Below are 14295 nucleotides of genomic sequence, written 5' to 3' on the forward strand. Positions count from 1 at the left end.
TCTTTTTTTCCAAGGGAAATTACGATCATAAACTATTAATGGACCATTAACTCAAGCAGGTAAAGTGAAGGCCGGTGTTGGTCATTTATCCTACTGCCAATTACTGCAAACGGACTTTCATGAAATTAAGAAAAACAAACATTACCACAAAAAATACTTGGTTTTGTTGTGTTAGCACCAGACAGGGAATTGAAATCCCATTTGAGTTGAAGTCCATCAGACTTATGGTCTGTGTGGACGCTTCTATTATACCTTAACCTTAACCTGTTTCTACGTCCTTAAGTAAATAAAAACAAAACACTAAAATCACTTTTTGTGTTTTTACCTTACCTATATGTTTCTGATTTAACTTTTTAAATTTATTTTAAAATAATACACTCTAGACTTCAGACTCCATCGCCATTTGGTACAAAATGGCACCATTCGAGTGGTCCCTCGTTGCAGCAGCTGTGCACAATTTCTGTGTTTTGATACTTCCCTGTTTTTTATTAGACCTAGTGAAATATGTGCACTCACAATAATTTCTCCAGTGGGGTATCAATAAAATTCAGTCTAATCTAATCTGATCTAATCTAATATAATCTAATCTATTTGTAGATTGATTGTAAGTGCAGATAATCAGTAAAGGTATGTTGGAATTCTCTCTCTGACAATTTTTAACGATAAGGAAAATCAACCTAGAAGTGGATAAACATCATAAATGAAATCAAAAATATCCAAAAGGCCTTGAAAATAGATATAAATACAACAAAGTGCACAAAAACAAAGAACATTAGGTGAACAAAAGAACACCAACATCAACAGAGTCTAAACATGTGGTGATGTTTAAAAGGTTATATTTTAGGGATGTTTTTGCAGTACTCAGGACAAAACAAATCACCTCAAATGCACTACATGGCACCTTTAAAGACCCCCTCACTGAAGTAGCCCACCGCTCTAATTCTGATGCCGCCTGATGCAACACTTTCATCTTCTTGCTTGTAAACGCAGCCCATCAGATGTCTTTGAAGTTAGTGATCACCTACCTGCACGACCCTTAAACTGCACACAAGAAAGCAGCCGCGTTGTGATGTCTGAGTAACTGAGAAAAAAAAATGTCTCTCTGTTCCTTTAAGGATAACGAGTGTAGGTGGCCATAAAGACGGTGTTAATGCACTCTGGATCACAGGAAGTGGCCTTGGTTCAGTGGTAATGAGCAAACAGGCAGAGATATAATGGCGGAAATGGTCACGGTGTGACCTCAGGTTGTGGTTTTCGGAGGAACTCGACTGTAAAAATCCATTTATCTGCTGCTACTTTATATGTTATTTGGTGCATTTAGGTATTTGTGGCATTTCTGAGAGAATGTCAGAGCTTTCTGAGGCATCAGTTTGTTTGATGTATACTTATCTTTGAAACTAATTTTGAAGCAAAGCTTTTTTGTGTGTGTTTTTCTTAGTGTTTATAAGAAATGGCTTGGTGGTGGTAGAGTTAAATGACTCCAAGTCTTACTACAAAACATCATAACTTAATGTAACCTTTTTCACCCTCTGTGAGTGTGCCTGTGTGTTCCCTTGTAAATATAATGAACTGGTTAAACAGCATGAACAAACAGGGAGCACTAAAATGAGTTGTGAACTTGAGACCATACACCTCAAGCTAAATGTATATGAACTGCAGCAACAAGTAACAGCAGTTGTCTGAAGCTTCACCATGCAGTAGAATACAATAGAAACTTCCTGTTTACCATCTGTGCTGTTTGTTTTCTAGGCCAACCTGCCACTGCTTCAGAGGGAGCTGCTGCACTGTGCCAGACTGGCCAAGCAGAACCCAGCTCAGTACCTGGCCCAGCACGAGCAGCTGCTGCTGGACACCAGTACCACCTCCCCAGTGGACTCCTCTGAACTCCTGCTGGACGTCAATGAGAACGGCAAAAGGAGGACACCTGACAGGTGGGTGATGGTCACCTGGAAAACATCAGGTTTTCCTCAGAGTAGAGGGTCAGAAGGGTTGTTTAAGGACAAAGATCAGTTTAAAAAATAAAATTGTTCATTGACTCTTATTCTAGTCTTCAACTCACGTGGTTATTCAGTGTAGAACAATAGTGAATGTATTCAAGAGAGTGTTTGTCAGCATACATTCTGGCTTCATGATGTGCTCTGTTGGACGTCTCAAGTCCCAGCTTCTGCATGTAATGGGCCAGAACTGAAGATGGAGAAAGAATAGACTTTGATACATGCAAACACACACACACACACACACACTCACACGCTAACGTCCTGAGGACACGGAGAAGATAGAATACAGCTGTGGCTTAATGGAAAGTGTGGATGTGTATGGACACTTCCTGAGCTGTGTGTGATGCTGCTATCATTTACTTCCACGCTTCAAGTGCAGAGCCTGCTGCCAAATCATTACAATCATTTGTTGTCATGGACTTTGGTTATGACTCAATGTTCCCTGTTTTCATGGACGTGCACAGAGATGTGCCTTCCAGAAACACAGCGGTGTAAAAACTTGCAGTGCTCTCTCCAGCCCTCTCCCCCGGAGCAGCAGAAACCAAAACAAGCACAAACGCTTTCTAGAGCAGAGCAGTGAAGACTTCGGCTTATTCCCAGACCTGAGCAAATGTTATGATGTAGAAATGCCTCAAAGATAACTTTAATTATAAGGAGCGGTCTGAAATATAACTGCTATGCTAATAAACCATTAATATTGAATGGTGGATTTTCACAGACGCACGGCAATAATATATATAAATATCTTCAAACTTGGATAAGCATTTTCAAACTCCACAAAAGTTTGTGCACATGTTTGCACTTTTTGCCTGAGCTGTAATAACAATGTGTCCACGGTGTTTTAGGAATAAAGAGTAATACCTGGGGTCCCAAATTTTTAATATAGGCAGTGAGGCGGAAAATGTAATTTTATATTTGCTGAGGGACAAAAATGCAGAATGCAATATTAATGATTCTCACCTCTCCTTTTTTCTCCCCAATAGTCAGATAGACAGAGTTTTTTTTTTCTTCAGAAACCTGCATATTTGTTGGCTGCCGGGTGCATAAGGGAGTGAGCTTAGGGGAAATGTGTAAATGTGAGAAGAAGAGAGAGGGGGAGAAAGAAAGTAAGGATGCATTTGTATGCAGTGAGAAAGTGTTGTCTGTTTGTGTGAATGTGTGTGTGTGCAGGAATTCTCTGTCTTGTATGTATTTGGGTGTATGTGTGAGTGTGAGTGTGTGCCTAGGGAGATGGGATGATAACACATACAGATGAGGCTCCAGCACCAATACGGCTGGCTAAGCACCTCTGCTTTCTGCTTACCTCTGCTCTGTATTTCCACATATTGGAGCCCCATTTCACGGCCCTGAATTTTGGAAAAGGAATTCTTAATTACAACATGTGCACGATTGAGTTACACTGTAGTATGCAAAAACTAAATGAGAAACGTGACAGAACATTGTGCATGTTAGAAGAAACATATTTGTCACTTCTTTAAGGAAAGCCAATATTTGAAAAGTAGTTCACAAATGACTCACACCTACAACATCTGGTCTTTTTTTACATCAAATTCATTAAATCTCTGACATGCTACAAAGTAACTTGTTTTAGTAGAGATGCCGTTCAGGCTGGATGAGTTATCCAGCTTATTAATGTCCGGCATCACAGACTGCAGATTTACAAGCCAAGAAACAATGCCTGGAGAAAAACTGTGAAGTGCTGACCTGGTGTAAAAATTTAAAGGCTTTTTTTTTTTTTAATTTTATTGATACATGATACAATATACACAATAAACCCAGGAGTATAGAACAAAGAATCTTACCAGACAATAATTTGCCGTTTTACATCTCTAAAACTTTTTCAGAATTTTTAAACATCATAAAAATTAAAACCTTACTCAATGGCATGAGAACCAGTAACAAAAATATTTTAGGAGCTTAATAAGAAGATGTAATAAGTCAAAGTCAAGAAAATACAGTGGGAGAAGGCAGAGCTGAGGGTAACAGACAGCCACCCAATGAAAGTGCCTGTGTTGTCAAATAAAAAGTAAAGCGTTAAGGTCCACGACACACAACAGTGTCAGTGTGACCATTTTGAGAAGCAGAGATGCATTCATTCATTTATTCATTCATCTTCTTCTGCTTCCACAGTTGTAGAGCAAATCCCAGCAGTCCATATATGAGGGACAGTGGACAGTTCCCCAGTCCATCCCTGTTCCACATATATTCACACTCATACTGTCTTATGTTCATTCCCACAATATTATTAATTTAAAGAACTAAAGACAGTTATGACTAATACTGAAGTTAGCCTTGTGGTTGTTTTATGTCATTACAATGTCACCTGTGTGGAATAACACAACCTTGGACTTAGAAAGACATTCATTCATTTTGTTCTTCCATATGTAGGGCATCACCGTGACCCCATTCACACTTTAGGACAATCTGGGACTCTGTGTCTCATTCAAGATCATCATCAAAATAACCTTTCCATTCATGAACAACCTCTTCTACCTTTCTGAGCCAAACTGAACCTAATAGAACCTCCCTGTCTGTTGTAACATGTGCAGGTAAATTGGGCATGTGTTCATGTACAGGAGCTAAATTATGTCTGCACACATGGCTGCATTGTTCAGGTGACTGTCTGTGTGAGTGAGCGTGAATGTGTGTGTGTGTGTGTGTGTGTACTCCAGTGCTGGTATGTAGGTACATCGTTGTGGCATCAAGGCTGGGGGTGATAAGAGTGTGGCTGGTGGGGGGAGAAGAATGGATGGATGAGTCAAGGGAGGCAGGGAGAGACGGAGGGATGGAGGGGAAGAGCATATGGAGAGCTGTGGATGAGCATTAGGAGCCCATAAAAACAGCTCATTAAGAAGTTCAATCTGTTCATCGGAGAGGGAGATGGTGAAGAAGAGGGGAGAGAGGGAGAGAGGAAGGAAGCTGCAGACAGTCAGGGGAGGTTGGCAAGGTTTAACTGTGAACTGACAAAGCTATGAACACACACACCCACACATACACACAAACACATCCATGTATGGGCTCACACAAACACACCTGGCCACATTAATCTTGGGAAACAGGCTGACAAAAATCCACCTGATCTTTTGGAAGATTATGTGTGTGTGTGTGTGTGTGTGTAGAGACAAACATAAGCTTATTTTCACGATTGTCTTTGCATGAATGGAAATGTATTCAATGGGAAATGTGTTTTTAAAAAAGGTTTAACGGCAAAGATGTCCATGGTCTGGGTGAAGATGTATTCATAACATTTGTTGTTATTATTTTACACAGGCTTGATACACAAACTAGCCTCAAATCCTCCATCAGTTATTTTTTCTGAACAGGTGTGACACGGAGACCACAGTGTGGATGTGCTGTTCTCATTTGTTCCATTTCATTTACTGCTTCTGTTTTTTTTTTTTTTGTTTTTTTTTCAAAACCACTAAGGCAGAAAGAAAATCTTTATTTGGTTTCACTGGGTAAAACATTTTCCTGTGTCCTTTATTCACTGTCAGTTCTTTCAGAAAAATAACATAACCACAGCTCGGTCTTCAGAAAGCAGCCAACAAATCTAAGGTTTGTTTGTTCTAATAAATAGAACCCAGACACTTGAGAACATGGCTCTGGGCCATTGGAACTGATATCTATGGACACAACACTTTTGATGTGTTTGTGTAATGAATTATATTGGAACAAAAAAGAAAAGTATGTGGTGATAACATCACACAGACAGAATACAAATACAAATATTTCATTATTTCTGGATTATGGTCACAGTTATATGGGTTTTGCTCCATATTCAGACCCAGGAAACAAAGACCTTGTACAGACTCCTATGGTTTGTCAGTACGATCATCAGTTGAGGTTTAACAGTGTCCAAGGATTTTGGCTCTTGAGCTTATAGTAAAACCTAATAAAACTGTTTAACTGGAAGAAATGTCTTTTAGAAGACTTGCTAAATAGCCATTGTCTCCCAACAGAACCAAAGAAAATGGCTTCGAGCGGGAAGGCAACCTACACCCTGATGTTCACCCCAGCAAACGGCCCTGCACCATCAGCCCAGCCCAGCGCTTTAGCCCGTCTAATGGGATTTCCTACCAACCCAACGGCCTGCCCCATCCAGGCCCTCTCCCCCCCCAGCACTACAGGCTGGACGACATGGCCATCGCCCATCATTACAGAGACTCCTACAGACACTCCACCTCCAACCACAGGGAGATCCGGGAGAGAGCCAGGAGCATTGGTGAGAACATGCATGTACCGTATATCCTGTGGGAAAATTTGGAAGGAATTTTAAAGATTGAAAAAGCATAATTAGTTGTGATTTGACGCTCTGTAGCATTAGCCTTAGCCACCTTACATCTGCACATCAAGCCCAGGAAAATGTCTCTATAAACTTTGACCATGAGTCTATATGGGAACAAAAACAGTCAACTTAGCAATCTTTACGTGTCACTGTGTCTCATTATATTAACTAGTCATTTTGGAGACATATTTTTTGGTAGACCAACCCTTGATGAAGCTATAATGAGGACTTTGGTTCCATTCTAAAAATAGGGGACATTTAGCATGTCTTTTCTTATGATATATGCTTATTGGACAAATGGCACAGACATTTTAGTCCTGCTTTCAGGGCTGGGAGTAAAGGAAAAAGCTGTTCAAATGACAAAGGAGCAAAAGAAGCCATGATAAATGTATGAGAGTGATAATGATTTGTTCTGGTCAATCCTGTGATTACCTCTCTAAGTTGTCTGTCTTTCTGTCTTATTGTTTTTTACTGTCTTACAGGTATGCATGCTGGGACCAGGCAGGAGGAAGTGATTGACCACCGACTGACGGACAGAGAGTGGGCTGAGGAGTGGAAGCACCTTGACCATGTAAGAAAAGTAATAACATTTTTATTACTATACTTTACACCTCTGTCTCTGTAAGTAACTAACTGTCCTCGTGTCAGTCGTGTCATGAACATTATTACATTGTAATGGACCGTATCTGTAGTATCAGTGTGTACTGTCAGTTTTTGTTTTGCATGTAATCACCTGTGTCTAGTCTTCTTTATAATTCTATGCATGTCTACATGTTTGATACGTTTGCTTGCAGTGTTTGTATGTTTGTTGGTAATTCAGGCATTTAAGTGATTATGTGTGACTTTCTGAGGGGTTTACAGTTAATGATGTGAGATGTGTAAATAACAATCTACATGATGAATATATTCCATGCTTCTTGACCTGTTGTTTTCTAACATTTCCATTGTAATGTAATAACTATAGCTAGGTCGTGTGTCAAACCTGGATAGTGTTTCGTGGACAATGAATACAGTAACGACAGTAGCGACAGCATCAGATGTCAACAATTGAAGAAAATTATAAATCCACAACCGTCTTTGTGTCTAAACTCAGCATCATATCTGTTCCTTCTCACCTCCCTAGTTGCTGAACTGTATCATGGACATGGTGGAGAAAACAAGGCGCTCATTAACAGTCCTGCGGCGGTGCCAGGAAGCGGACCGTGAGGAGCTCAATTATTGGATTCGACGATACAGTGACGCTGAGGAGCTGAAGAAGGGCTCTACCAGCACACAGTCGAGGCAGCAGAGCCCGGCAGCACAGGAAACTGCAGCACCAGGTGGGCACAACGTGATGTAACTATTAAAATGTACAGTTTTATTGACCTACTAATAACGACTTCTGCATGGAAAACACACATTACTAATTTAAAATATGAATCAATGTTTTTATTAACCTAAATTTAATTAAAAATGCATGACATCTAAATTACTTTTTTGAGTCAATAATTATATATACATAATTTGTTTCATAATGTTTTCCCCCTGGGTGTTCCTCATGGATCATTAATTGGATCGCCTTTTTTGCATATGGTTTTACAAACTCTTAACACACTCATATCTGTTTTTCACTGACCAGCAGAATACATTATCTTTACATAAATACATTTATAACCTTATATTTACAACACATTTAATTTTTTTTTTTTACAGAAAAGTGAAACTCAAAAGGCAATAGGTGAAGATTAAAATGTAAAATGGTTTGACTCAAACATTGTGCTATGTAAAAAAAAAATTATAAACGAGTTTAAACGTTGTGCATTGACTTCTTATGTGATTTTTGTCTTTACAGAAATTCACAGGGAGCTGATGCACCGGCCTGTGTCTGGATACGTCCCTGAGGAGATCTGGAAGAAAGCTGGTGAGCTGCACTTATAAACCTGCAAACGTCTACTGTCCTCTACCATCTTCTGCGTCTTTTTTTTCTTTGTATAAAACAAGGTTGTCTTTTCACCACATTCACTGAGGACACTGAGGCGCTCCTATTGTCCCATCTCCCTTCCATACAGTCTGCTGTCTGCAGCCTCCATTCTTTCTGAACTTAATAATTTTTTCATATTAAATATTGTAGGGGGGGAAAAAAGCAAAAAACACATTTTTTTTCACCACCACAATCCAAATATAATGTCAGGTCATAAAATGATTTTACTGCACCAGTCAGATGAGGGCCATACTGTAAGAACCTATTACAGCTGCTCCCATGGTTCCACTGTTAAAGAGCACAGGAGTAAGAGTTGGTGTCCTTTTACTTCCTGCCTTTCTGAAAACCCAGCAATAAACATTGCCACTTTCAATTTAGGAAAGAAAAGTGATGTAAAGTTGTCAAGACAAATTTGTGGAGGCCTGTTAAGATTAAGTATCGAGACTAATTTGTTTCTTCAACAGCTTTCATTAGTTGCCATTAAATTTTAAAGTGTACACAAGCAGCATTCTTTAAAGTGGCGTGCACAGCTGCAGTCACTATTATCACCACGCTGAAAAAGTGAAATAATTTTCTGCCGACGGTTGGATGCTTGAGGGATCCACTTTGAATTCAGCATCAGTGATGAAGTGATATATCTGCTTTTTAAACCCCTAGGAGACAAGAATTTGTCCCCCTCTCTGACCAAGCATGATGTGTGAGATACTCCCAACAAGTAATATGCATTTAAATTGAATAGAGTATCACCACTGGGACTCTGCCTGCTCTCCGCTACTCTGCCTGCTCTCACCAGCTTTGATCGATCTTCCATCTAAGGCATTTGGTGTGTAATCACAATTCCATGCACAAGGCATACATCACACGGCACTGGGGTAATTTCCATGACTTCAAGCAGCAGAGTCGGTTAAAGACAAAACCACCCTGGTTTGAAAATGTAGCTCAGTAACGATGAAAAGAAACGGCAACCATCTTTAGGAAGATCTTGGAAACAAAATTTAAATTTGTACGAGGAGAGTCTTTTGTACAAAGAGGTGACGCGCATTTGTCATGTGGCAGAAAAAGAGCTTTTATCTGTGAATATGATGAACAAATTCTGCACACACTCTTCTCTGTATTAACGCCGTCCCTTTTACTTCTTCTCCCGTATTTAGACTGATTTAAATTTGACCCAGGGAGGATTGCAAAACAGATTTTTAACACAATGGAGTGTGGTGGTGAATACATCTGTTTTAAATGGGCAAAATGTTTACAGTTGGTGATAAATATTCAAGCACCTTGTGCAGTGTCCTACCGGTTTCCCACTTCCCCTCACCACATGGGCCTCTGGGATCACAATGGAAATGCATAATTTAAATATAAATTGCCTGATTTGCATACACAATTAGTCAAGTTACAGGCTTGATGGGAGCAAACAAAAAAACCCTGCCTTTGCTTTGACGTTCAGCTGGAATTCCACCACTTAACACCCGAGCGGCAAGGTTATTCATTCAACAAAACAAGTGCTCTGCTGCAGCATGTGAGCATTTTCTGAGCGATTACCTGGGATTAATTGGTTCAGGCTGTTGTTTCTGAGGGATTTTAAATATTTAAAGCTATTTTTCATTTGCTTGTGTTCAAACTGAATGCTTGAATTTTTTAAATAACTTCATAAATTTAATTAATTTTAAATACATTTACTTGAGATGCTGTAATATCAATAATTTAAAAATCCAACCAATTCAGATGAAACCTGAAACTCAGTAAAAGTAAAGCAGCTGTGATGGTTTCACATGAAAAAAAAACAGAAATAGAATTTTCAGATTACATTAGACTTTGTATTGTGTGTGAAAAACATTTCATAATAATGGTTAAGCTTTCTTCTGTCAACTTTTAAATTTGACAATACAATTAAGTTTTACAGTCTGTTTAGCTTTTTGAAAGTCTATGTTGTGAAATTGATGTTTGTATGTGAAAACTCTACAACGACAGGGTGATTTGATGCAAACTACATTGCAGGTACGGGAGGCTTGACTTCCTCTGTGTCCACCCTCTTTCCAGAAGAGGCGGTGAATGAGGTCAAGCGTCAGGCCATGTCAGAGCTGCAGAAGGCCGTGTCAGAAGCCGAACGCAAGGCTCACGAGATGATTAGCAGTGAACGAGCCAAGATGGAGCGAACGGTAGCTGAGGCCAAGCGGCAGGCGGCCGAGGACGCCCTGTCTCTAATTAACCAACAGGAGGACTCCAGCGAGGTGAGCACACATTAGAGACTTTAAAAAGTTCAAAGTAATTTTAAAAAAATCAACCTGGTGTCCATTATCCTTTCTAAATAATTCCCTTTATTCAGAAAATATTTGAACATATATTTAAATTTTTAAAGAGCTTTCTTATAATCCTCAGCCTTAAAAGTGTTGCTTAAATCAGAGGCTACTTGCTGAGGCAGAACAAGGTCATTCAAACATCTGTTCCACTTGCTCTCCTCCTCCTTTTGTTAATCACCAGGCCAAGCAGGTAGCATGTAGCGACGGGGTCATCAATGAGTTGGAAAAGGGAAAAAGAGGGAGACACTTTCATTTACTAAACACCATCTGAAAGACCTTGACGTTTAATCAGTTAAGTGAGAGGAAAAAGTGGCTTACATCTGACATTAATTGCTGGAATGATGTTTATGAGAGAGAAGCGCCCCCGAGGAGAACTTTTAAAAAGCTGTTTGTAACCTTGTCCTCGTGTTTCCTTTGGATACGCTTCCATCGCCTCGCTGCGGTTTCTAAGATATAGAAGAGGCACTAAGTGTAAGGAGAGATGGGCTTTCGATCCGTCTGTGGTTTCCTTTAAACCTTAAGTGTTTTAAAAGCAAGAGTCCGGTTCTGTTAATGTGCAGCCCGAACTGACGAGGGCTGTTACTTGTTTTGGTGTCATGTTCCGTCTGCTGTCTTTCATCAAAAACGAGGTTCTTCAAGTGTGAACAGCAGCATAAAATAATACAGTGCTCTAATGACAAACGTAAGCTGATTGTCAGAACTCTGGAACCATAAAACAGACATAACCACCTGGTCGTAAAACCCAGTCCACTATGAAGATAAGTATTTAACCAGTATTCTGGTGTTACGTCTGCAACCATGGAATAATTGGAACATGTGGACAACCTCAGGTTTCCACTGATGTCACCAGACATCTATTTTACATTAGTATAAGCAATGTGTTCTGTTGAAGAAACCCTGACACTAGTAACGGGGCCAGATCAACCCAATTTGATGCTTGAGATTTCTGTCAATTTATGAAATTGACATTACGAAAAAGAAAACTAGCAATACTCAAAAGACAGGAGGAGGAGCTGGAGGTGGCTGGAGTTAAAGATGCTAAGATTCTCTTTAGGAGTGACAAGAATGGACAGGATCAGGAATGAGATCATCAGAGGAACAACAAAGACAGGAAGGTTTGGTGAAAAAGCCAGAGAAGCCAGACTGAGATGGTTTGGACATGTGCAGAGGAGGGACATTGGATACATTGGTAGAAGAATGTTAGAGAGTTGGAGCTACCAGGTAGGAGACAAAGAGGAAGGCCAAAGAGGAGATATATGGATGCAGTGAGGGAGGACATGCAGATAGCTGGAGTCAGAGAAGAAGATGCAGAGAACAGGGAGCTATGGAAAATGTTGATTCGCTGTGGCAAACCCTGAAAAACAAAAAAGGGACAAAGCCGAAAGGAAAAGAAGAAGACATTAGGGGAAAAAAAGGACCTTGAATTAGTAGCACTTATGAAGCAGTGCTGAATGTATCAGGTCATTTCACCACAGACACAAACTACTGTCTGTCTACACCTGAGACCTGGCAGCTAGATGTTTACAGTACTTCCATTAGGACCGTTATGTTTGGTCCATGTCTGAACTACTGCTGAGTCATTTGGTGTTAGTTAACGTTGCCTTTGTCCACTTGTCAGAGCTGCTGGAACTGTGGCCGCAAAGCCAGTGAGACGTGCAGTGGATGCAACACAGCACGCTACTGTGGCTCCTTCTGCCAGCACAAAGACTGGGAGAAGCACCACCACGTCTGCGGTCAGACGCTCCAGGCTCAGCAGCAGCAGCAGGCTGGTCAGCAGCAGGGGGGTATCCCCGGGTCAGAGACCCCCGCCCCCATCAGCTCATCAGCCTGCACCCCCAGCAGCGGGACTGGAAGTCCGGCTGCTACCCCGCCTGCCGCTACCCCTCGCTCATCCACTCCGAGCACCCCTTCCTCCTCCGCTCTGGATGGCACCCCACGTTAATTGACTCAAGCAGGGAAGGGTGTGGGGGGGACATTGAACGCCTCGACTCCACAAACAGCATGACTGATAAGAATGCCTTGCAGAAATGCTAAGCTAACGTGGATAACAGAAGCTATCTTGCGGCGTAGTCATAGGAGGAGGTCCATAATCAGGTCATATTGACTTATCATGACTTTAAAGAAACACAAAGATATTCTTTGTTCGGAATGAATGAATTTAAATATTGAAATCATTTTGTGGTTAAACTTGCTATTGTTGTCGTCCGTTTGTCATCGTGCCTGTCGTTGTTACTGTTGCCGTCATTGTAGCTGATGTTAATTTCTCCTGTAAATACGAGACTGAGCAGAGATCATCGTGAACCCGAGACAAGTATATCTGACCTTCCGCTTGGTTTTCATTTCATCCTTGAATTAACACTTATTTACTTTACGTACCTGGGACATGAGACTTGTCAACCTCAAGACGGCATTTTACCAAACAACAAACCAGCAGACTCTTCTTGCTGGCCGATCGTTTTTTTCTTTCTGAGAGAAAAGAAAACCAGATTTAGAAACACTGATGGATGGAAACATAAACACGTCGGCTGCTTGGAGAAGGCAGAGGAACGGACCGAGTCTCTGATCCACAGACTGCCATGAAATGGGCAGATGTGCAGCAGATTGCAAGGAGAGCCAGCTGTTCAACCAATGTTATTACCCTCTCACTTGTAATAATATCCAGGTCAGCGGGCTGGGAAATACAAATCCGTCTCCCTGAAGGATGTAAAAGGATACAAAACTTTGCCCACTGCACATGTGGAGGATGTACTGACTGCATTTCACACGTGCATGCTTGGAAGGACGCGGGCGCCGTCCAACCATAAGTGAAGAGAGACATCATGCCACCGGTCAGACTGTCACCTGGATGGCAGCACGGCGGGGTCTGCAGCGACAAAACATTTTCGAGCGTGACCACGCAGCCGCCTGCGCCTCCCTCCCCACATCTGTCTCAACCTTGAGAGACATTTCCATCTTTCTTCATGTTCTTTTTCTATAGATGTCAGGATGTTAAAGACTTCTGTCCTTTGGTGTCATCAATGGTTATTTATTGTATATGTGTTGGAAAAACTGTGGCACTGTAGAACTTCAGCCAGTCACAGTCCTTCATAACTCTCTCTATTTCTCTCTCTCTCTTTTTCCTTCTTTGTAGCCGGTGCAAAAAGAGATAAAAAAAATCTTTTTTTTCCAAGCTGCTTTTTTATTCTGTGTATAAGTGGTAGCTCCCTCGTAGTCACTCTAAGTTTCACTTCTCTTTGTCCTCGAGAAAAGACAGAGACTACATCTCAGAGCTGCTACTTGAGTCTGACTTTGATCTTTTCTGAGAACGAGCATGTTACGCGGAATGCAAACGTAAATGTTTTGTACATTTACGGGACATACATTAATGTATTTGCACTGTCACATAGCTTATTTTGGCATGCCTCTTTTCAGCATATTGTGTTGTTGGTATAGAGCCATAATTCTTTAGCCATTTTTTTATGTAATGATACTATACGCCTTGTTTTTTTTAATCTTTTTTTTTTTCATTTGTTCGGGGGATGGGGTGGGCTGTAGGGCAAGATGGAAAAATGTAAAATCACCAAACCCACTTCTCTCTTTTTTTTTATTCCTAACTTGCCATAATGATTTTTAAGAGTCACAGTTACAGACAGTGCATGCACATTACTGGACGTTTGTTAAATATCTGTTATTTTTTAAAAAAAAAAAAAAAAAGCAACCAAAAAAGTAAAAACAAAATACAGGAAAAAAAAAAAACCTAACAAACTAACTTTTCCA

At 40.6% G+C, this 14295-nt stretch overlaps 1 protein-coding gene across 6 annotated transcripts in view; it reads left to right on the top strand.

Moving 5' to 3' along the window:
- The window catches only part of runx1t1 (RUNX1 partner transcriptional co-repressor 1), a 249532-nt gene extending 237051 nt beyond the window's left edge, over positions 1 to 12481 (top strand). For 5 of the 6 annotated variants that reach the window (XM_025065046.1, XM_025065045.1, XM_025065047.1 and 2 more), the window contains 7 exons: positions 1750 to 1931; positions 5957 to 6219; positions 6765 to 6862; positions 7406 to 7601; positions 8114 to 8182; positions 10238 to 10470; positions 12158 to 12481. In XM_025065046.1, coding sequence (XP_024920814.1) covers positions 1750 to 1931; positions 5957 to 6219; positions 6765 to 6862; positions 7406 to 7601; positions 8114 to 8182; positions 10238 to 10470; positions 12158 to 12481 — 1365 coding nt within the window. The remainder of the gene's footprint in view (positions 1 to 1749; positions 1932 to 5956; positions 6220 to 6764; positions 6863 to 7405; positions 7602 to 8113; positions 8183 to 10237; positions 10471 to 12157) is intronic. The other variant, XM_017041194.2, reaches the window with a different exon arrangement.
- Positions 12482 to 14295: the final 1814 nt, after the last annotated feature.

This window comes from Cynoglossus semilaevis, chromosome 18 (genome assembly GCF_000523025.1).
Source record: "Cynoglossus semilaevis isolate Cse_v1.0 chromosome 18, Cse_v1.0, whole genome shotgun sequence".
In the NCBI taxonomy this organism is placed as follows: Eukaryota; Metazoa; Chordata; class Actinopteri; order Pleuronectiformes; family Cynoglossidae; genus Cynoglossus; species Cynoglossus semilaevis.